At 47.8% G+C, this 25,061-nt stretch overlaps 1 protein-coding gene across 7 annotated transcripts in view; it reads right to left on the bottom strand.

Annotated features, from left to right (window-relative positions):
• Positions 1-7,932: 7,932 nt before the first annotated feature.
• Positions 7,933-25,061, bottom strand: part of LOC147697946 (betaine-homocysteine S-methyltransferase-like) — a 381,692-nt gene continuing 364,563 nt past the window's right edge. For 6 of the 7 annotated variants that reach the window (XR_015299315.1, XM_086934649.1, XM_086934647.1 and 3 more), the window contains one exon: positions 7,933-8,392. Coding sequence is in view for 5 of the 7 variants with exons in the window: in XM_086934647.1 (XP_086790773.1) it covers positions 8,319-8,392 (74 nt within the window). In the remaining 2 variants the exon portion in view is untranslated. The remainder of the gene's footprint in view (positions 8,393-25,061) is intronic. The other variant, XR_015299314.1, reaches the window with a different exon arrangement.

A 25,061-nucleotide genomic window follows, 5' to 3' on the forward strand; every position in this document is an offset into this window, starting at 1 on the left:
GGTGTAAATTGACTTTTGGAATTTACTAAAGCTAATTTCCACTTTGTAGTAAAAGTTACTTACCTGTGATGACAATCTTTCTGGTGGATACTCTACATACCTGCAAATTCCTTGCACACACCTCCCCATGAATCCAACTTACATATGTGGTGGGAACACCTCTTGGAAGAGAAAAAGATGATGTCTTTGCCCTGGTGGAATGGACCATGATGACCTCAGGCAGTTCCTTTTTTGCAAGGACACAGCATATTTTAATGCAGATTATGATCCAGCTGCATACATCTGACTTGCTTTGCCCTTCCTACTGCCATCGTAGCCAACATGGTGCTAATGAAGGGGAGCATCTAAGGAGTCAGGTGTGACTTTGGTAGTTGGCTGCAGTATGGAGTTGGTTGACGACTGCCTGGGGCATGCCCACCTTCATCAAGGTAGGGGAAGTATGGCATCCCTGACCTCCAAAGGTGTGCTGCCATCAACACCAGCACTTTCGGTAAAACTCAAGGTGCATTAGTGAGACCAAAGGGGAGCACAGCTAGCTACAAATGCTCCTTTCCAATACTGATAAGCCGACGGGACGGGTATATGGAACTAGGCATCCTGCAGGTCCAACACCACCCTCCAGTCTCCAGAGTTGAGGGTAGATAAGACCTGTGGCAAGGTGAGCATTTTTAATTTTCCCTTCTGGAAGCCACAGAGAAGGTGCAGATCTAGAATAGGCCAAAGACCTCCGTCCTTCATGGGCACCAGAAAATAGTGAGAATAATAACCATGTCCTAATTCTTGCAACATCTCCCTTTGGCCAAAAGAGGCTTGCACTGCCTTCCACAAAGTGGAGAGATAGTCCTCCGTCAGTCTAAAGTGGGATGGTGGAAGGTGTGGAGGGTAAGAAAGGAAGGTTATGGTGTATTCCCTGTGAATAGAACCTACCCGTCCAACGTAATCACCTGCCAACCGGGGAAGAATCTGTAGATTCTACTTGCCAATGGGGGGCTGTGTCCCTGCAAAGAGCGCACCTAGGCTTTGACCGCAAACCTGCTGGATGCCCTGGGGAGGCTAACAGGCTGGTGGTAAGGGACAACTCAGCCAAACCTGCAAAATGAGCAATGGAACTTTTGTGGTTGGCACAGTGGGGAGGAGAGGCCACTAAAGCGAGTAGTAGCCCTGCTCTCGTTAAATTGCACAAGAGCAGAATCTGTTTTGTCCCTGAACTGGCCAGTTCCATCAAAGTGCATGTCCAGAACTGGCCAGTTCCATCAAAGTGCATGTCCATTAGGGAGATCTGGGCATTGCCAGTGAACTCAGTTGAGCGTAGCCAAGGATGGTGGAGATTATCAATGCTGGCGTCTATGGCCAGCTCGATGAAGAATGTGGTATCCAAGCCACAATGAATTGTAAACCTGGCTTCATCACAACCATCTTGAATTGCATGAGAGCACAGGGTAAAGGTCTTCAGATCCACCGGGGAGGGCTTGTGCCACACAATCCCAAAGGGCATGAGAGTAGGGACCAACAAGCAAATGGTGTTAACAGAGGGGAGTCCAAGCTGGTAGAAGAAAAGACATTTGTCAAACGTTTCACTCACTTAAATTCTCTATCATGGGGTGTCTTAGGAAAAGTTTTAGAAATTGAGTAGCTGGTAGAAACCTACACCACTAGCCTTTCTGGTGCAGGGTGCTGCAAAAGAAAAGCCAGGTCACCTGGAGCAAGGTGATGCTGCAAAGCAATTTGTTGATTGACCGGTTGGCCGGAGAATGATTTGGCCCAAGCCCCATAGTTATCCATCATCACCTCATTTAAAGGAAGAATAGGCTCCAAAGAAGTTTGCACTGGTAGAAAAACCTCGTTCAAAACATTTGTCTTAACCTCTAAGGTGGAGAACTGTAGGTCAAGAACTTGAGCACATCGCCATGGCTTAGGAAACCGATTCCTCTGTGGCTGGTCGAGGGGAGCAAAAAAGACCAGTTTCCATTGAGGTATTGAGACCACTTGCCTCCATTAACTCCTCGTTCTAATTGCCCTCATGGTAGGGCTGAGCAAACTCATCACCCAGGCCACAAAGTCATAATCTGAATCTGTCCAAAAAAGGGAAAGCAGAGAGTGTCATCCCTGTGACAAATAAAGTGGTGGAAATGGCACCTCAGGTAGATTCAGGCATGACTTTAGTCAAGGTTGGACCAGAGTCAACTCAGCATCGTAGAGAAAAATCAGGGCTGTCCCCGCATGCAAATCCATAGAAAAACATGTGCAAAGCCAAGCATGATGACACAGGGTGACAGAGGACACTGTAGTCTGAAACCAAATTGGCAGTATTGAGGCCTTATTGACAATGGGCCATAAGCATCCTGTCCCTCTTTAATAACCTTTGAGAAATGGGCTTTGTGGTCATAAGGGGCAACCAATTGGGCTATGTCCCACAGTGTATGCTGGCATTTAGCCAAAAGGCAAGTAGCGTTCAAATATTTCAATGACATACTGCCTGTGGAGAAATGTTCTTGCCCCAAGCATTCAGGCACTTTGCACTGGAGTGGATGGAAAAGTTCCCCTTCGGACTCCGTCCCCTTCCCGTCTGGAGTCCGAAGGGGAAGGAGCGGAGAATCACGACCCATAGAAAGTTTAGAGTACCAGCGTGGAGCACAGCCACGCATCTTTGGCGCCGGAATCGAATAACACGACAGAGCCCATTTCGTCGGGGACACGACCCGAAACAAGCACGCATTACGGCTAAGTACCTTTCGCTCCACCTTAATTTGGAATACATCTGTCTTTTTACCACGGTTGGAGCCATGACCCAACAATAGAGTTACTTTTTGGTCCTGAGGAGAACCCTGGCACTCACAGGGTTCGAAACGGGTCGACCGACCCGGTCCCGGGTCATTTATGTGAATCAACATTGAACTTGATTTGTCAACTGACTACAGAACTAATTTGCTTTCCTTTTTCCAATCTTTGAGAAACAACTGTGAAAAGTGTTAAAAACAACAAATAAGAACGTTTTGTATATATAGGATTTCTTTTGACACCGGGACTAGTATGGATGTGGTGTAGTATGAATGGATGGCCAAGAATGTGTTGTATGTGAGGTTGTTTGAATTACTGTACATACTAATTTGTCTGTTTCATGTTTGTATATAAATGTATATATAATTCGACATGTTTTTGTATTCCCATGCACAAAAAGAAAAACGAGTGTCCATGCTATTTTTCATGTATGCTTTTCTATAAATGTTTTGAAAAAAATTAGTTTCTCAGCACTGGCAAGTGTGTTGTTTCTTTAGTTCATTTTGGCTCAGCCTTGCTGAGTATAGGAGTCAAAACCCTTTTTGTTATTAGACCCTCAGTAGGCACAGTAACTTTTCTTTCAACCATCAACGCTTTCCAAGTCACAGAGTGGAAAGATGTGACCTCAGGAGAAGGCACCCTTGAAGGGAACTCTATCTCTGTTTCAGGTGGGGAATCAAGAACATTCACCGAAGTTACACCAGCAAAATCAACAGGTGGGTGAAGAGGACCCTGGTCCCAAATCCTCTCCATTTCCATATATATGGCGGGGCGATCCGAATTGGACCCAAAAAGATTATGGATAGTGTGCCCATATGTGAAAGCAGTCTCCTGGCAATGTAATTCCTGCTTTGATCTGCTCTTTACTTGAAGAGGATGGACCTAACTGAGGTTGTGGGATGAGGTGTAGGATGGGTGGCATGCAAGCGTGTGCTTAATGCAAAAGATGCTTTGTTTTGAAACATGATAAGCCTCCTAAACTTGCAGTTGTATGTGTCCTAAATACTGGTAGGCATGTGAAACTGAAAAAATAACGAAAAACTGAACTTTTCTAAGTATCATGGTTTGCAAGGGACTTTGATTTATGCGATTTGGTGTACAGTTTTTTAAACAATAAGTCAGGTTCTCTGTTATAAAGAGTTCATGGGGCTCAAAGGCATGCCAGAGGGGGCTGCCATGGGGCGCAAAGGCATGCCAGAGGAGGCTGCCACCCTAGAGAAAATGTTGAACATGGTGTTAAGAAACAACCCAATACCCGACTGCGAAAGTCTCTCCTTCTCCCTTGACTTTTCCCCTATTAGCACCTTCTCTGGGATGCTTGTATATCGTCCACCCGGGACCCTGGGGCAATTTCTCAACTCCCTGCTTTCCTCTATAGCCAACCTAGCATGTAGCTCATCAAATTTCACACTTCTAGGAGATTTTAATATCCATTTTGATGATACCACGGACCACAATGCCCTAGAATTGACTACCAGCCTCGCCGCACTACAATTTCAACAACTAGTGCTGAAACCAACCCACTCCAAGGGTCATCTCCTTGATCCCATTTTCAGCACTTGCACAGATCTCCTAGTGGGAAATCCTTCCCCCCTGCCATGGATGGACCACTTTCTGATCTCTGTCTCCTGGGTCACTCCACAAACCCACTTTTCCTCCACTATAGTTTTCCGGAGGGAACGCAACTGGTCAAAACTCCCCCAGGCTGAATGGGCATCGGCCCTTGAAATTTCTAGACCACCCTGTAACTCTGAACCCACCCTAGCCAATGGACACTTTAATAGATGGATCTCAAAGTCACTAGACCTGTACTCCACATAAAACACACTGAATCCAAGCGCAGTACTAAGACGGCCTCTTGGTACTCAAAGGAATTACGAGAAAGGAAACGCCAATGCAAAATACTGGAGAGGAAGTGGCATCTTGACTACTCACTCCCGAGAAAAAAACGCATATAGAGTTGCGATAAAAACATATAAAAACAAAATTAGAATCGCACAAGAGGCCTTTTTCGAAAATAAGATCAATGCAGCTGCCTCCTGGCCTAAAGAAATTTATCAAATTGCAAAATCACTTCTCAAACTCACAGTAAAACCTCAAAACTCCCTCAATGCCCAATCCCGCTGCAACGACCTGGCAGAGTTCTTTTACAACAAAATACAAACCATCTATACCTCCTGTCCCCACACTCAGATCCCCACATCATCTATCAAACCTCTCGAGATAGGGCTCCACCCCTCAGCAACACTCAATATCCTTCCCTCTCTTGACTCCTCCACATTACAATCTATTATGCTTCAGGTAAAATCCGGCTCCCCAATTGATCCAGCACCCCGCGCTCTTTGCTGACAGTTACTGGGCACATCCTACCCACCATTCTTAAATTGCTTAATGCCTCTCTTGTCACCAGGACCATCCTGCTCCCCTGGAAATGGGCCATGGTCAAAGCCCTCTTTAAAAAGCCAAACTTAGATCCTAATAACCCAGGGAATTATCAACCAATTTCCCTGCTACCCTGGCTAAGCAGGATCCTAGAGAAACACGTCAACAAGACACTGACGGAGTTCCTAGAGATCAACCACCTCCTCAACCCTTCCCAGACAGGATTCCGACCCATGCATGGGACTGAGACCGCCCTTGTCGCGTGACAGAGGAGGCAAGGAAAATCATGGATCAAGGAGGCACCGCAGCCATCATCCTCCTTGACCTAAGTGCCGCCTTCGCCACTGTAAATCACAACATCTTACTGCAAAGACTTACCAATCTAGGAGTCTCAACAAAAGCACTCACATGGTTGGCGTCTTTCCTGTCTGATCGATCCTTTCAAGTCTTTGAGGGCAATGTCACCTCCCCTAGCAAACCTCTCAGCTGTGGTGTGCCGCAGGGCTCTTCTTTGAGCCCTACGCTTTTTAATATTTACATGAGCTCCTTGCTGAAATTGTCCGCCCCTTTGGGATAAAAATAATCACCTATGCGGATGGTACTCAGCTAGTAGTGGCCCTAAACCAACTTCACACCGGGCCCAACAACCTGAGGGACAGCCTAGAAGCGGTGACCTCATGGATGACAGCATCTTGTCTCAAACTAAACAGAGACCAGTCCGAGCAGATGCTCCTAGGTAACTCCCTCAATCCCACTATTGACTCCCTCTGGTTTACGTATCTTGGACCTGCCCCCATACCCAAGGACACAATTAAGAGCCTGGCATCTAGCTGGATAAGCCTCTTAATTTTAACCACCAAGCAACCAAACTTTCAGCCATCTTCCTTGGTATACTTAGGCTTACCCGGAAAATTCTTCCCTTACTACCCTTTAAAGCCAGACAAATCACGATTTAGGGTCTCATTTGGACTTTAAGAACGCCCTTTACCTAGGGCCCCCCCAGGCCACCCTAATCAAGCTCCAGGTCATCCAGAACTGTGCAGCACGAATCCTCCTTCAGATCCGTCGTCGCCTCCCTGTCAAAACCAAACTTAAGAAACTTCATTGGCTCCCAGTCAGGGAAAGAATTGTATTCAAGGGCCTGTGTATCGCTCACCAAGCTTTCTGTAAATCTGGGGCCACCATTAACCATTCTCTGATCACCCCCTACCAACTCAATAGACAGCTTAGATCAGCTTCTTCCTTCCTTGTCATATTACCCAGGATCAAGAGAGCCAGATGTGGGGGACGCTTGTTCTCCCACAACTCGGCAAAACTCTGGAACTCTCTTCTCTTCCACCTGAAGTCAGGGTCCAATCTTCTGCCCTTCCGAAAAAAGCTAAAAACCCTGCTGTTTAACAAATCAGACTAGGCCCCCACCGTCCTTCCACACGCGTTTGTCCGCAGCGCTAGGACGCCTCAGGGTAGCTATTGCGCTATACAAATGATCTTTTCATTTCATTTATTTCACAGCTGAATCTGACTCTTGGATTGGGAAGTCAGGATAAGATGGTATAGGCGATGGAGGTCACTCAGTCAGTTTGCACAGAGGCTCTAGAGGCGGCACCTGGGTGAACCTGCCAGCACAGTAAGTCCAGTAGACACACGAGGTTCTAAGTCCAGTTTTGAGGCTGAAGATCCTGTTGGATTCAGGGGTTGCATGGGCGATTTAGCCCTAAAAGAAGCCATGTGTTTCTTATGCCTCTTTCATCTGCCTGAAGAGTGCGAAGATGGTGACCACGAGGCCCGAGAATGATGCCTACATATTTTGCTGTTGCAGGCCTGCGCCATGAAAAGTTTTGCCTCCCTCCCCTTTATTAACTTTGAGTCCATATTGAGGCAAGACTCTAATGACTCATGAGTCATAGTGAGACCCCAAGAACCGCAGGTAGAGCGAGGGTCATTGATGGACATCTGTCCCTCAAAGTTCCTACAGGGCTTAAAGCCCAAATGCTTTGGGGAGACATCCTAGAACCTGCACGTTTTGTATTTTTGAGAATTTGGAGCACTTACACATGAACACTTTCAGACAGCAAGCTCTATATCTGTGTTAAAAGCATTTAAAAAGATTGAACTGATGTGGGGTGGGTACAATATTTGCTTAGCTGAAGTCGCCAGTGATAACTTTTAGTGCCAATATGGAACCCATGCCCTCTTCCACCGATGTTTTCCAGATCCAGTCTGATGCTTGGGATAATTCAACAGCTGATAAACTTGCAGGTAACAGTAGATCCATTTATGTACAGGAAATATTATGTGGGAATCCATCTGCACCCAGAACAGGGTGTTCCCTACTAGGAATGTCAAATAAATTTAGGGAACACGCCAAACCTGTGAGTTTGTGGGTATTCATAAACTCTACTGTTGCACGGTCCTACCCAGAATATGGTACACTACTATTAACTACTGTCAAGGGCAGTAGTAAATCCCTAACCTGATTGTAAATGGAGGCAGAAAACAATCAACATCAGTTCAGGTGCAGCAAAAAGGATTTCTCAACCAACTAAAATATTTCCTGCTGGAGAAGAAAACCCACCCAAAACGTTAGTATGTGCAATTGCACTTGTGTTTAGTATTTACACATGCATAATTGCGCGGTATGTAAAATTACACAAATGAGAGCTGTTAGAAAGCTGCAAATATGACTGCTGCTGAGGAGCAAACAGGTGTAAACGAACACATGTAGTTCTACGCATTTCTGTGAATCTCTGATATATTGCCTTAACATACAGATTCATAAGGAAAATTATCACGTTTATTTCACAAAGGAAAATGGGTGCAAACATAGTTTTGTTACACTTTCAAAATATATACTTATAACAGACACATTTTAGCGATCAAAACATTAAACATGAAAAAATCTATGATTCTGTGCAGAAAATTCAGTTCGAGTACTTGCAGTTTCCCTTTGAGTGAGAAGCAAATATACTGAAAAACTAAAGTATGTTGCATGGAACGACTGCAGGTAAGAACTTAAGACCACAGATTTTGAAGACATGTGCATACACGCTCCACTGAAAATCAACAGTTGTGTATTTTCCATAGGTGGTCTATGGAAGTAGAAGAAGAGTACGTCTTCCAGTGAATGGATTTCTTGTGTCCGTTCCCGGTATATCTCATTACTTATTTAGATTGAGTCTCAAAACATGTTGTAGACCAGCAATATCTGATGGAGTTATTTGGCAGCAACCTCCTGTGTGAAAATAAATAATTTATTAATATATTAATATCTCACATTTGTAAACGAACCAATAACTGAATACGATCAAACAAACTAAAAATTCCCAGAACGTAATGGTAAACAATTTAATGACTTCAAAAAATTACCATCATTTTTAAATAATCCGGTCCAAAATGGTTGGTGTTGAAACCTATAGATTTACAGCACTACACTGATGACTGAATGATAACTTGGTTGAGAATTTAGGAGATTAATTACAGTGAGTATTTTGCTTTCTTGAACTAATGGCATACAACTCCCCCCCCCCCCAAAAAGAAAAAACACACAAAACCTTTTAAATATTGAGGTTTCAATATTCGCTCATTAAAGTACTTCTGCTCAGCAGACTGTAAAATACAAGAGAGTTAAATCAGCTATGTAGACATGACAAGGTGGAAAGTAGACCGGTGTGGAGTTCCGCAACACGGAACTCCGCGGAGTGCCAAAAAAAGTTTTGCAAGCGGCGGAGTGAGGTAAGTCGCGCTGCCCGAGCTGATTTTTTGCCCACTGTAAACTCAGCATGAACGAGACCATGTGCAGCACGAGAGGGCGCACTTTTCTCTAGCTCGATGCACAAGTTACTTACCTTTGGTAACAATATATCTGTAAGAAACATTAGTTAGTGTTACATTCCTTACCTTAGAATATCCCCAGGCGTCACACTGGATCCGGAAAGTTTTCGTCAGCAGTACCCTTGTGCGTCGGTAGGCGTCGTCTGTGGCTCCGCATCTGTTGTAGGCATCGTGATCGTCGAGATGACGTTGTCGGAGTACTTAGACGCCGCCCTCGTGCACTGACATCAGTTCTTTACATAGCTTTCCACGCCAGGAAAGCAGAGCCATGATAGAAACCGACACTGGTGCCAAGAAACCAGGGCCCTGAAAGGGATGTCCTTAACACCCATCCTCCCCGATCGCAGAACGGGGAGGATGGGTGGGGCGGTAAGGAATATAACACTAACTAATGTTTCTTACAGATATATCATTACCGAAGGTAAGTAACTTGTGCACCCGAAAGAAACACGTTAGTGTTAGATTTGTTACCTTACAATAGATACCTCAGCAATAACACCCTGGTGGTGGGTCTGTGAACCAAGATCACACCAGAAAGTCCCGGAGAATGGAGCGGCCGAAAAAGCCATCTCTCCGGACTTGGCTGTTCAGGCAGTAAAGCCTAGCAAACGTGTGCAGCAAGGCCCACGTAGCTGCCTGACAGATGTCCTGCAAGGGGACACCCCGACCCAGGGCAGTAGTAGCTGCCGTGGCCAGAGTGAAATCTCCACGCAAGTAGGTGGAGATTGGACAGGTTCGGGTGGAGGACCGTCCACTGCTGCTGCGACAGAAGGTCCTCCTGAAGAGGCAGACGAATCGGGGGATCCATTGGCATGCTGAGTAGCTCGGGATACCAGTATCTTCGTGCCCAGTCACGAATCACAAGGATGACTTGGGCAGGGTCTTGCTTGATCTTCTTCAGCACTCTGGGCAGAAGTGGTATAGGCGGAAAGGGGTATAACAGACCGCAGCTCCACTCGCGACGAAAAGCGTCGCCGAGCAAGCCCCGCCTTGGAAATTCCAAAGCGGCGAACTGATGACATTGAGTGTTCTCTTCGGTGGCAAATAGATCTAACCAAGGCTCTCCCCACTGCTGAAAGAGACCTTGCGCCACGTTCAAGTTCAGACGCCTTTCGTGATCCATTATACACCGGCAGCTGAGTTCGTCTGCCCTGGAGTTCAGAGAACCTGCCAGGTGTTGAACCACCAGGGTGATGCCCTGGTGTTCCAGCCATTGCCATAGGTGCAGAGCCTCCTGACAAAGGGTCCACGACCCCACCCGCCCTGTTTGTTGCAGTACCACATGCCGATGGTGTTGTCCGTGAACACCTGCACTACACTTCCCCGGACAGAGGGAAGGAATGCCTTCAGTGTAAGTCGGATCGCCCGCAGCTCCAGAAGGTTGATATGGAGCCGGGACTCGGCGGAGACCAGAGGCCACTGATCTCCGCCTCTCCCATGTGGCCCCCCATCCCAGGAGGGATGCATCCGTCACTACTACGCACTCCGGTTGGGTTAGGGAGAGGGATCTGCCGCTGACCCAATCGCGGTCCGTGAGCCACCACTGCAACTGATTTGCAGTCCCCTACGAGATCAGGACGTGGTCGGACAGGTTGCCTTGATGCTGTGCCCACTGAAACTCCAGGTCCCACTGCAGAGCCTGCATCTGCCACCAGGCGTGATGCACCAGAAGGATGGAGGAGGACATCAGCCCCAGGAGCCGCAGCGTCAATCTGACCGAAACTCTGGATAAAGGCAGAAAGATCGGAATCAGAGCCTGAATATCCCGAACCCGCTGTTCGGGGACGACAAACCTGAAACTGCGCCGAGTCCAGAACCGTTCCGATGAAAAGGAGCTTCTGAGAGGGGCACAGGTGTGACTTCGGCACGTTAATGGAGAACCCCAGCGAGTGCAGGAGGTCAGCCATAGTCTGGAGGTGGGACACGACTGTCTGGGGCGAGCCCGCCTTCAACAACCAGTCGTCGAGATAGGGGAAGACTAGGACCCCTGATCTGCGCAGATCAGCTGCGACCACCGCCATCACTTTCATGAACACCCTTGGGGCGCTGGTAAGGCAGAAGGGGAGCACAGTAAACTGAAAGTGCTCGTTGCCTACCGTGAACCGAGGTAGCGCCGGTGGGTCAGCAGGAAGGGGATGCGGAAATACGCGTCCTGCAAGTCCAACGCTACCATCCATTCTCCAGGGTCCAGGGCAGCTAGGACCTGAGCTAAAGTCAGCATTTTGAACTTCTCCTTTGGGAGGAAGCCGTTGACGCCCCGGAGGTCCACGATAGGGCGTAGGCCTCCTTTGCCCTTATTGGTTACCATAAAGTAGTGGGAATAGCAACCACGTCCTACTTCTGGCCCAGGAACGTGCTCGATGGCCCCCTTGGCCAAGAGGGCCATAACTTCCTCCTGCAAAAGTTGCAAGTGATCCCCCGGCATGAGGTGGCACTGCGGTGGCATGGCTGGAGGGGTCGCCTCGAAGGGGATGGTGTAGCCCCTTTGGACAATTTGCCGTACCCACCTGTGATGGAGCGCCAGTGGAGGAGGTGATGCCGGACCCTGCCCCCCACTGGCATCGAATGGGCCTGAAAGCTCGGACTAGGAAGGCTTTGAGGGAGATGCTGCAGGAGCGGATGTGGACTGGCCCCACCATTGTCCCCCCGGCACCGCCACGGCGGTTACCACTTTTGTGGCCGCGTCAAGGCTGGTTCTGCGGCCTGTTGTTTGCGGGACGTGAGGGGGAGCCCCTTCCTTGACCACGAAAGGACAAAAAGCAGAAGTTTGCTCGCGCTGGCCAGACAGGCCCAGGGACTTGGCCGTACCCCTGGAGTCCTTGAAATGCTCAAGCTCGCGGTTTGCTTTATCGCCAAAGAGGCGACGGCCATCAAAGGGCATGTCCATGAGCGTGGCCTGGACATTGCCCAATAAGCTGGCGGACATTGCCCAATAAGCTGGCGGACCTCAGCCAGGCTTGGTGGCGAACCGCCACCAAACTCAGCATCTTTTTCCACCACAAAATCAAGAGCATCTACGACAACTTCGACAAAGACAACCAACACACTGAACCCTCACCAACCACCCCCGACACCCGGAAACCAGCGATTGATGACTGGACAGCCCTCACCACCGAAGACACACTGAAGACAATGAAGTCAATCCACTCAGGGGCCCCCACGGACCCCTGCCCCCACCACATCTTCAACAGAGCCGCCAACACCATCGCACCCATGCTCCGCCAAACCATCAACCGCTCCCTGGCGACCGCCTCGTTCCCCGACGACTGGAAGCACGCCGAGGTCAACCCCCTCCTAAAGAAACCCTCAGCGGACCCCACCGACCTCAAAAACTACAGACCCATCTCCCTGCTCCCGTTCCCAGCGAAAGTCATCGAGAAAGCCATCAACAGCCAACTCGCCACATTCATTGAAGAACACAACATCCTCGACTCCTCCCAATCCGGCTTCAGAAAAAACCACAGTACGGAAAACGCCTTCCTCGCCGCAAAAGACGACATCCGCACCTTACTGGACAAAGGAGAAACAGTAGCCATCATCCTCCTCGACCTATCAGCGGCGTTCGACACAGTCTCCCACCGCACCCTAATATGCAGACTCTATGATGCAGGAATCCAGGACAAGGCCCTCGACTGGATCTGCTCCTTCCTCTCCGGCAGGACGCAGCGGGTCAGACTCCCCCCTTTCCTCTCGGACCCCACACCGATCACCTGCGGAGTCCCCCAGGGCTCCTCCCTCAGCCCGATGCTCTTCAACGTCTACATGGCTCCACTTGCCCCCATCGTCAGAACCTACGGACTCAACATCGTGTCATATGCAGACGACACCCAGCTCATCCTCTCCCTATCCAACGAGCCCAACACCGCCAGACGCAACTTTCGAGAAGGCATGGAAGCCGTCGCCAAATGGATGAAAAACAGCTGCCTTCAACTAAACACCAACAAAACAGAAATACTCATCATGGGCCCAAACCCCGACGCCTGGAGCGACACCTGGTGGCCCACCGCCCTTGGAAACCCGCCAACCCCCACAGACCACGCACGCAACCTGGGAATCATCCTGGACTCCGAGCTCAAAATGGACCGCCAGATCAACTTTGTCTCATCTTCCTGCTTCCACACCCTCCGCCTCCTTCGTAAGACCTTCAAATGGATCCCCCTCGAACACCGAAAGACAGTCACTCACGCCCTGGTCACCAGCAGACTCGACTACGGCAACGCACTCTACGCAGGAATAAACAAAAACCTCATCCGCAAGCTACAGAACATCCAGAACGCCACCGCAAGACTGGTCCTCAACCTGCCAAAACACTGCCACATCTCCAAGCACCTGCGCACACTCCACTGGCTCCCCGTCGAGGCGAGAATCACCTTTAAGATGCTCACCCACGCACACAAGGCCCTCCACGGCACCGGACCAGCATACCTGAACAGCCGGCTCAAATTCCACGCACCCCAAAGGACCCTACGATCAGCCCAGCTTTCCTACGCCGTGGTCCCCCGCACCAGAAAGACCAGATCGGGAGGCCGCTCCTTCTCCTTCCTCGCGGCCAAAGCATGGAACGCCATTCCGCTCCACCTCAGACAGACAACATCGCTCCCCATCTTCGCAAGAAACCTCAAAACATGGCTCTTCGACAGACCCCCTCCTTGATGGAATGGAACCTGCACCCCCCCACCCCTAGCGCCTTGAGACCCTTACGGGTGAGTAGTCGCGCTTTAACAAACTCCTGATTGATTGATTGATCATGGACATTGTCCTTCCTAGCGAGTTTGTGGTATCCAGTCCACATCTGATAGAATAACGTACCGCATCCCGCCCCTCTGCAAGGGCTTGGGCAAGCCGGGCCCAGACCTACTCCGGGCACTGGGGCAGCACGTCCGCAACCGTGTCCCACAGGGAGTGGGTGTAACGGCCCAAAAGGCAAGGCGTGTTGATAGGCCGCAACCCCAAACTTAGTGAGGAGAACAGTTTCTTGCCAAACTGATCAAACCTTTTGGATTCCCGTTCTGGGGGGAGTAGTCCGGAATACGGTCTGGGACGTAAACGCATGGATGACCAGGCTCTCGGGGGTGGGGTGCACGGACAGAAAGCTAGGGTCGCCCGTAGCCGGGCGGTGGCGTCAGGCCACATTCCGATCCACAGGGGGCACTGTGGAGGGCTTGGACCAGGTGCCCATCAGAACATCAGTGAGTGCCTCATTGAACAGCAGCAGAGGCTCCGAGGAGCTTACTGGCGGCTGAAGCACTTTAGTGAGGAGGTTAGTCCTCACAGCCGCAGCAGGGAGCTCTAGAGCCAAGGCCTTGGCCACCCTGCGCAACACCACACCATATGTAGCACCCTTCTCCGTAGCCACGGAGGGAGGAGAGATGAATCCAGTGTCGGGCGTAGTGTCCAAACCACTGGCCTCCCCTAGCTCATCTGCCCAGTCCTGGCTCAACTGGCACTGTTGTGCCAGAGGTTCCTCAGACCACTCCCAGTCCTCCCCTTCATCCGTGTCCTGGTATGCAGGCTGGAATAACGGAGCCGGGTCATAGGTGAAGGCCTCACCCATCGACGCCGGAGACAGTGCAGAGCCAGGGTCGACGTTGTCCGAGGACGGCGCCGGGAGCGACACCAATGGGGTCAGAGCCAGAGGAGGAGTGGTAAGGTCAACTGACATTGACCGGGATCGGTGCACGGACCCCACGAGGGCCAACGGTGTCAGGACCGAAGTCGCCAATGCCGCCTGGGCCATAGCACCGGACGGCGCTGAGGCCGGAGCCACCGGCCCGCCGAGGCCCCCAGTCGGGTCTGTGGTGCCCGAAGGCATTTAACAGGCCTTAACGCAGGGAAGTGCGTCCTCATGGCAATGAGGAAGTCACGGATCTCCTCCGGCGTCGCTCGCAGGCCAGGGACTTGAGGGTATGGGCCTGGAGGCGGCGCTTACGGCTCAGATGGAGCCGCGTGGGCGGTGCCGTCCAATTCCTTGGTCGCGTCGCGCGAGCGGCAAGGGGAGTCAGAAGAGCGATGACGACTCTTCGACTTTTTCTTAGAATGCCTCGACTTACCGGAGGACTTGGAGCCCGACGAGTGATGACGATGACTTGTCAAGCGACGACTGTGGCTCCGCGACCAGTCCCTCAATTTCCTACTCAACTGGGACCTTGAGCGGCGCGGAGCCGACTGCCGGAGCTCGCGTAGCTTGCGGGACTGCTCCCGCCTAGCTTTCGATGTCAAGGCCCGGCAGTCGGGGCACCACTTGTCGTCGTGGTCGGCCCGAGGCAGTATAGACACCGATGGTGGGGGTCGGTCACCGACATCAGGCAGTGACAGGGGTCGCACGGCTTGAACCCAGGCATCCCTACGGCACCCGGAGTCAAAGTCGACTCGAAAAAGAGATTCAAAATAGATCAAAAAGTTAGTAAAAAATGACTAAGAGTACTGCTCTTCCCAGATCTGCGCTTGCTGGCGTGGATATAGGAAGAACTGACATCAGCGCGCGAGGGCGGCGTCTAAGTACTCAGACAATGTCATCCCGGTGATCACGACGCCGACGACGGACGGGGAGCCGCAGACGACGCCTACCAACGCGCAAGGGTACTGCTGACGAATACTTTCCGGATCCAGTCTGACACCTGGGGATATTCTAAGGTAAGGAATCTAACACTAACATGTTTCTTTCAGATAAATGTTCTATTCAAGCGGAAGCTTCCTCAACAAGAGTGGCAGGTTTTTCAACGTGAGCGGTTGCGCCCTGCCGTGAACGCCCATGTTGAGAAATCTCCCCAAAAGGTGGTTTAGTGTTGGATTTTCCTCACTCCCCAACTTAACATTGGGGAGCTGCAAGAGAGGAAAAACTCACCTCCGTGTAGTATTTTGGATCTCTGCGCTCTACACTGAGTGCAGAGTGGGAAAAGCTCCGCAAGCGGAGCAGAGTTTTACTGCACAGACCTAGTGGAAATTCAAAACAGCCTCCTATTGAAGGAACATTGGGAAAGAGAAGGATGTCAGGTTTCAAACAAAGCATACATTGGTAAAGCCAATAGGTCTGCCATAAAAGTAAAAGTGCATCATTGACGGATGGGGTGAGTGGGTGACTTAGAATAATTCAATGATTGAATTATTAGAGATATGAGTGTTTGATTGAGTGTTTTAATCGAAGCACAGGTGCATGGTTGGATGAAGTGGCAATAGGCAGTGTGATGAATTGGAATTGATATAGTGCATGGAAGGGTGGTGTGAAAGTCCACTGATGGATAGCTCAGTTCATTGATGAGTGAATGGTTGGATGAATAATGCACAAGGCAAGAGCCTAAAGGGAGGAAAGGTAGATGACAATGAGGAAAGGGTTGAAACTGATGGAGAGGAACAGATAGGGACAAAAGACTCAAGAGTAAGGAAAAAGAGCTACAAGACCATATGAGTTGTATTTTTCTTGCCCAGCTGTATCTAACTTACATATTTTTTTAGGTGTGTGTGTTAGTGTGTGGGTGTGTGTGTGAGAGAGAATAATGCACCCGGAGCCAGCTAAGAACAGGAGAGGTGCGATCCTCTCCATAGCGAACATTTACTACATTTAATATGGGCAGCAGCAAAACATGTAAGAGTTATCAACCTATGGGGATAGACATAGAAAGTACTGTAGCAGGTTTCTTCAGGGAAAATAAGTTTGGACTCATATTTTTGTAGGTCCGATCAAATGAGTGTCTGTAAGTAAATCTACCAATTGTGTCTTATTAATTAATGCTAATAATAAAAGTGAATATGTTAAGGGAATATCATAGGAAATTAAAATGCCCAAAACCTTTAAGAAACTAAAAGATGCAAAAAAAATGTACTCCCCTTTGTCTAGAATTTGTGAAAAATACATTTAAACAACATAGGTAATCAGTCTTCCATATAATTTGGAGAAGCTGTTTTGTGTTCAGTTCACTAATTATATGGAAGACTGATTACCTAATATTTAAAAGGGATCAAATGAAATAGCTTGCAGATCGTGGAGAACACAATACTTAGGAAAATTATTCCAATGCTTTTTAGGTTTCATATGCATATCACTTGCAAAATCTCTCGTAGTAATGAAAAAAATCTTAATTAGGGCTTACAGCCAGCCCAATAATTACTTTTACGTATTCTTCGTAATTTTAACATCGTTCTAATGTACATGCTTTTGATTGGTCAGTAAGTTGTCTGAACGTCTTCCCTCTCTGCTTTGCGTGTCCATGCCGAGGTGTGGAGATTGGGCCAAGTACAGCTTCTGGTCACTGGCCAGAGTCCTTCCACTTGGTACGCACTATGAAGGTACTTTTTTGTTTTCATTTCGAGCACTACATATGGATGCATCTGCAGGCCATCTTATCTCCTTGCACTTGTCGCTGCTCCTTCACCCACTTTTTCCCCTGTTGCTGCCCTGCCTCCTCCTAATTAAAGCGTTGTTCTGTACATAAGCCAAGGATACAATATCTACAATATAATGCTGAACAACAAATCTTTTGCACATACTACTATGTTTTTTTTGTACAAAAGACAACACCACACAACCAAGAGACGGAAACAATTGCGTAGATGGAATTTTAGCAGGACAGTTACTTCCTGAAATACACGTACCACGTACCATGCACCATACAGAGGTGCTGGCTGCTGTACAGCATGGCTTAAAGTTTTTAGAAAAAGAGCTCTAAAGTGGACAGCTATGACCGCGTCATAGTGTTTTTCCTAAACCTTAAGGCAACTTGCACAGCACCAAGCGCTGCTGTGTACTATGTCTAAAAACCATCGTCAAAACCAATAGATTTTGCAGAGGTGAAACCTATTGGCTTTGCCAATGCTTGTTATATATTCTCAGTATTACTAGACAAATTTGTATTTTTATTCTAAAGCTACTTACATGAACAAACCTTCCTTTATAGACCTTGCTGTTGAAACTCCAAAGAACCAGGCGAAGACAAAGCAGTGTCACGTCTGAAAGAAACTGGAACAGAAGTGGCAAGAGACATCCCTGGTCAATTCAGTGCCATCTGTTTCAGGACTAGATACCAATGTATTTGAGGCCATTACAGTGCAAACAGGATTACCGACCTTCACTTGTCTTTAATCTTTGCCACCGCCCTTGGTAGAAGAGAGAAAGATGGAAATGTGTACAGAATGCCTAGCAGCCACTTAAAAGACGTTGCATGGGGGGAGGAGCCTAGCCGGCGACCAAGATGGCCGCCTGAACCCTCGGCTCCGCTGGTCCGTTCCCTTCTTGTCCGAGCCGCTAACTATCCTGTAGTTTACACTGAACCCTTTCGGCGGCTTCGGACTCGGAAGGTGACGCTGCGCCCGACGGTGTGCTCCCCGTCGCTCTCCACTCGGCAGAAGCGAAGGAACGTCCCAGTTTGCTTCCCGGCGTTACTTGATGGCGACCATGTCTTTGTCTTCGAGGAAGGCTGGCCCCGGCGGAGTGGAGCAGCGGCCATAGACGGCGGATCGGAGTCGGCTGGCGGTAAATTACTGCTACAACGAGTCACCCGCAACACTGTAGCATCCGCTTTCCTCTTCACGCTACGTTGTGATCGCGGCAACCAGCGATACTTTGTATCCTTCTCCTGGAGATCACTGTGAGCCTTCGCCTTCCGACGACTTCCCGGGGGCCATCTTCAGCCGGGCGCTCCTGAGCTTGCTGCAGAAGGCACGGCCGGACCCTGAGAGTATTGCTGTCTGCTGCCCTTCTACTACAGCCGGGATATCGCCACTATGGAAAGTACAGCCCTTATCCCCGAGATCTGGATGCGCAAGTCGAGACGCCGCAGGTTTGCCATGCAGCTGGAAAGTGGTGTTGGCAGAGGGGCCCAGGAACTGCCTCATGATTGTGAGCCCCACGGGCAAGATGTCATACCGTCCCTTTCTCCTGACCTGCCCCTGAGCCTAGGGGACATTCTCGACGCCCTGGCCGCCTTGCGAGCAGATGTGAGGTCCAAAGTTCGGGACCTGGGGGGTCGACTGGATGCCGGTGGGCTCGCCCTGCCCCCCGTCGATCGAGCCTGCGTCCGCCTGCGGGGCGCTTCGCCACACCCTGAGCTGGGTCGTGATGAACCGACTGGACGGATATGCACGGGGGTGTTAGTGGAACTGGACCTAGTGACCGCCTCGACTTTGCCGGAGTTAACCGTGGACCGTGTGGGAGCTCCTGAATTACCGCACCGACTTGAGAAATGCCGCTGGGAGCCATGTTCTGGACTTTCCATGGGTACCGCTGGCGGCTCTGACTACTGTGGTGAATCCATGTCGCCACCGTCTCGCTGGGCTGTCGTTGGAGACTCGCTGCACTGCGCTGCTTCTCTCTATACAGTTTGGGACCCCACGGCACTGGACTGGTCAGACACTGTTGGCAGGCGCTTTGTCCCATGGTGGTTCCAGAGGCAGTCTGCACTGCACCGGACGGCTGTTTTGTCCCTACACCTGATTGGCGCACTGGACCGAAAGGGACAGGGGTGAAGGCGATCCTTCTTTCTTGTCTGCTTCTAATGGACTGATTTGCCGGGACTATGGTGGGTAGACGGGAGAGCCAGGCGTTGGGTCTGTTTTTTCTCGCTTGGGGTCGAGGGCGAGGTGGCCGTAGACATATAATTTTGCCGTCCTTTGGGCACTTAAATCTGGCCCTCCTCCGGATACAAATGTGTACCTTTTTCTTTCTTTTCTTCTCTTCTTCATTTCGGGTACTCTTTATTGGGCGACAGACACACTGCTAGGGGGGGTAGGCCGTAGCCTCTGCATGCGTGTAGGGTGGGGGGGATTTTTCTTTGTCATTTTTAGTTTCTACGGGCCTTATTTTTCTCCTGTCTCTGTTTCTCTTTCCTTTCCCTTTTTTTCTGGGTCGATGGACTGTGGTGGGGTGGGTGGCGTCCGGCACGTATCATCCCCTGTGATTATCGCTCCTTTTTCGATATCCTGGTGCCGCCATCTTGGTTCTGTATTATTGCTTGCCTTTGTTTGCAGGACGTCACCCATGAACGAATCTGAACGGATTGTTTGAGCTCGGACCCTTTTCAACGTTTACTATTTATTTGTGTTCTATGTATTATAAATTTAAATCTCCAATTCTCCTTCTTTTCGGTGGTGCACGAATTGCCAGTGTAACATTTATACTTCTTTTCTTCCTTTTCTCTATGGAACTCTTTCTCTTTTCCCTCTTTACTTGTCTCTACATTTCGGGTTCTCTTTTGGGGCGACAGACACACTGCTAGGGGGGGGTAGGCCATAGCCTCTGCATGCGTGTTGGGTGGGGGGTCTTCTTTGGTTTCGTTTTTGTTTCTATGGGCCTTATTTCTTCCTTTCGTGTTTCCTTTCCTTTTTTGCTTTTTTCTGGGTCAGTGGGTTGGTCTGGTGTTAGGAGGGTAGCGGCTGGCGTGCACCATCCGTTGTGTTTCAACATCCTGTTGTGCTAGCTCTGTGCCGCCATTTTGGCTATGTCTATTGCTCGTTGGATTTTATTGAAAGACGTTGCCCGCTTATTACTTAAATGGATGTTCTGCACACTGATCCGTTCTAGCTTCTGTATCTCCTTATATAAAAAATCATTTGAAAATTAACCTTAACTTCTCCTGACACTCGGTGCTCGTGGAATTTAGTGTAACACATGTTGTACGCTTTTATGTACTGACGTGCTATCGAGTTGACGTATATTTTGCTACAAAGCTTACGAAGTGTCGAGGCCGGCCGGCTGGTTGTAGGCCCGTATTTGTTTTCTGAAAAAGCAAAATAAAGGTTTTCAAAAAAAAAAAAAAAGAAAAGACGTTGCATACTACTTCAAACTTTGGGAATAGGTCAGGCTGACCAGAGTCTTGGAAGAAGTACAACTTTGTGGTCTCAATTAGGCCTAGACTTAGGTGAACTTCATTTCAACATGATCTGTTTAAATATTCCCGGCTGGAAAAGAAAATGTGTTGAGGGAAATAAACTGCTCAAACTGTTCGCAGCCATATTCTCTCTCTGTGAAAGATAAGCTCCAGCTAGGGTTTCTTAATGTCAATATGAGCAAAGGAAAATCACCTTGGCAACCCTGATCAATAAAGGAGACCTTGTTGCCCCGAAACTTGTCCCAGGATGCTTGTTTATGGCCCAGGGAAGACCTGGTTTGGCAGTTCGGGCTGGACTGTTCCCATGAGGAACAGGGTCAAGACTGATTTGCATATGGCTGGGTCTGAACTGGGATGGCGAAGTGAGCTAAAGAATGATGATGGATTCAACCCAGATCTGTGACTGGGGGTGAGTGTCTGGAAAGTTTCTGCTCTCTGTCCATCATCTCCTTGTGTTTGACCTAGTCACCATCCCATGGCTTCTTTTATGCCTGCTTTAGATGATGCACACATCTCTTAAAGGGATGACCAAAATGTCTCCAGACTCAGTTTTGCCAATAGTGCTTTTACACAGGTCAATCACTGAATTTTCACATTTCAGAGCCATTAGATCTCTAAGACCCACCTGATATGACTCTAGAGCTAGTGAAGTTCACAAATGATACCAGAAGATCAAAAGGATATCCCCCTTGAAGCCAAATCTAAGCACACCAGGATCACTGGCATGCTAGCTTGAAGTTCCAGAACAGATCTGATGAACTTATGTTGGGCCGTGGTCAAAATGTTAGTGTTCGCACTCCCCCACATTTCTGAGCTGGACCTAGCAGCTCCTAGGGCTGTTATACTGTATATTTCTAAAGCCAGTGCCAGCCTCCTGGATATTGCCTGTCTATGAATTTTGGCTATGCTCACTTTGTGATGGGCTAGTGGAGTGTGCATTCTTTGAAGTTGGGGAACCCAATCTAAATTTGGCATTAGTCTTTTTCATAGGTAATCAAAATATGACACCTGGTAAATTGAGTTATTGCCCACATACATTCTTCTCTTATAAATGTTTTGATTTGCTGAGTGGAATAACAAAAATGTTGTCTTTGAGCTATTCAAATCTAGCCTCTGCTCAACACAAAAGACATTTACGTTATCAAACAGCTGTAGTAACCCCCAAGGGGACTTAGAAAGCAGTAGGGTGTCATCCATAAAAAGTAAGGCAGGAACCCTCTGGCCCCCCACTTTAGAAGAATCACACCCATCCTTATTTAAGTACTTGAGCACCCAATTATTAACCCCTTCCCTGCTCATGACGAGCTCAGCTCGTCATGCAGTACACTGGTCGTGTGCTTATGACGAGCTGAGCTCGTCATGAAATAATGGCAGGAGGGATTTTCCAGCACAGGACAAAAATCTCCCTAGCAGCCAAGGTGTTAAACAATGAAAACAGGGTGGGGCAAATTTTCAACCTTGCCTCACTCCACATTTGATCCTAATGGGCTTGGTCAGTTGCCTATTGCCTCCTCAGTGTAGCCACAACAAGATGTCTGATAAATTTGCGGGGATACACACTGCCGCCAGGACTGTCTACAATTTGCCTGTAGGAACCAAGTCGAAGGTGGCACATAAATCACCAAAGGCAACATACAAATTGCCCCTGTTGATTACTGAGTTCTGCAAAAAAAATACAAGAAAACCTGGTCAACGGTACTGACGTTACTTCTGAAGCCCACGTGGAAGTTAAATAACACCTCATTCTCAAGAATCCAGTATTGTGAGTGTATAAAAAGCAACCACAAAGAAAATTAACTGAAATGGTTCATTTTAGGAGGTATTATAGGATTTGAAAACGGGGGGGACTTGGAAGGAAAAAGGAAAAGAAGACTTCAATTCTATGTGTTACATACAAAGAGGGATTAAATAACAGAGAAGAGAAGCAACGTTTTATAAGATAACAGGTCCTATTAATGTATTGATTTTACAGTTAAGGGGATAATTTTAAAATAAAAGTTCTACATCCAGTATTCCTTACAATACATAAGGAAAAACATTCGGACAGCCCCTAATTTGGTGGCCGTCTAGATCTATGAGATAAAATATGCAGTGGAATTGGATTCAATAGAAGGATGAAAGGTCTTGACTATTTGAATATGGCCGCTATTTATGACACAAAGCATAGAATACAAGTTCTAATAATGGACTGATTTCTCAGCTCATATGGATATTATGGAAATATATTATCTAAGATCTTTATTCCTTACAGTCTAGTATATATGGAAAAGATTTGATGGTCCATAAAATGGCAGTATTATGACATATGAATTATAATATGAAGTGGAATTAGATCCATGAGTAGGATCAAAGGTTTTGCCTCTCCAAAAATGGCTGCCATTTACGACAAAGAGAAAGAATATTCTGCAGGATTTGACAGTCCTTATGGAAGTGCAAGACTGTCTTGAAGGGACCATAGTCGAATAGGAATGGTAATAAACTGTAGAGAAAATCGCAGTATTTTCTAATATATGGTATACAACACAGTGGTAAATGAGCCTGGTATTAAAATGGTTGATGCTTGTGACTCTCCAGATGAGATAGGTATTAAACCCAATAGGAGACAACATGGCTGGGAAGGACCCTTTAAGAAGTTTGTATATAAGGCCTGACAAAAAGGTAAATGGGTTTTCACCAAATCGATAGCCGGCATTTGAGAAAACTAAGGTAACCGGAGGGCGAGAAAGTTATACACTCTGATAAGCTATTGCTAGATTATTAAAATGAAATTCTAGCTAATCAGGGATATACTTTTACACACCTTTACGGATTAGCCTGCATAACTGCAGTGGGGGACGGAGGACCCAGTTCTGGATATAAAAGGGAACAATTCGGCTGGAGCGGTTTGCCGACAGCTAAACAAGTGAGTTTGAGACCACAGGCTGGCGAAAGTTTAATCTGCCTTGAGAGGTTTTGATAAGAGGATTATATTGATGTCCTAACAAGACAGGGTATATATGTTTATGTATTGTAGGGATTCCCCTGCTTGAAAGGAGTAAGGGAGAGAGGACCCGGTTCTGAGTAAAAGAAGGGCAGGTCCAGCAATGTTTGACTGGTGGGAGCGAAAGAAAAGGAGTCTGAATCCTTAACGTGATCAGCCCTAACAATAAGATTGTCGGGTGATGAACAGGGAATGTATAATTCTTTTTTTCTTTTTTTGTCTTTTCCCTCTTTATGTACAAAAGAAAGGATATTTAACGCTGGGGGTCCCTGACGTACTAGGAAATTGCGATATATATAAAAAATAAAGCACACGAGGAAAAGCGACCACAAGAGTGAGTTTGTTGCTTTTATAAGTATATTAGGCATATAAATAAAAGAGGGTGTAGAATCCCGCATGACTAAAATTATACTTTAGCGTACAATGAGTAACCAGGTAGTGTTCTGATTTTTTTTAGAGACCCCATTGATGGAAAAAAATGGAGAAACGGAAAAACAATTTATGATATTGGTTTGAATATATAATGACATGAGTGGATGTACTTAATGCATTATCATTAAGAAGATTTGCTATTAAGTGTTAATTGTGGGAATAAACAAAGAATTAAATTATTAAGTAAAACATATTCAATAATGTTCAACCTGCAATCAGTTGCTTGAATATACAATGTATTCTGGTATGATGAGTGATAAATCATAAAATGCTATGGTAAAGTAATTATGTTTCTCTATCTCTTATAGCAATTGTTTGAAATTATATGTCCTGATGAAGGTGGTGTGAACCATATCTAAACCCAAAGAAACGTGGTGTCAACAGATTTTTAAGAGAAGTGATGTGCAATATTAATATTCATTTTCAGCCCCAGGGGTTGGTTCCCCGGGGCTTCTGGTAACTCAGGGAGGGGGCTGTGCAGCCTCAATCCCCTTCATAAAAAAGCCCCTGGGTGGGCTCTCTGTGGCATGAATCAATTAATGCAACCCGGCCACAATTTTTTTTTCTTCAGATTTTCCGATCCTGCAAGAATTTTGCTGGATTGCAGCATTTAAAAAAAAATTATTATGGCCCTGAGCGGTTAGCAGTGTCTCTCCCATGGGGCGTAGGGTGTCAGGGTATCACTGCCCAGTCTCCTCATATTTATTTGTAACTTAAGGGCAGGGAACTAAGTCCCGGAGTCCTGTAAAGGCTGCCAGCTACATTTTAGGTTTTGGCTAGACAGCACATGTGCCGTCTCAAAGAGACATATTGTTTTGAATCTGTGGGTTTCAGGTCAC

This window comes from Lissotriton vulgaris, chromosome 8 (genome assembly GCF_964263255.1).
Source record: "Lissotriton vulgaris chromosome 8, aLisVul1.2, whole genome shotgun sequence".
Classification (NCBI taxonomy): Eukaryota; Metazoa; Chordata; class Amphibia; order Caudata; family Salamandridae; genus Lissotriton; species Lissotriton vulgaris.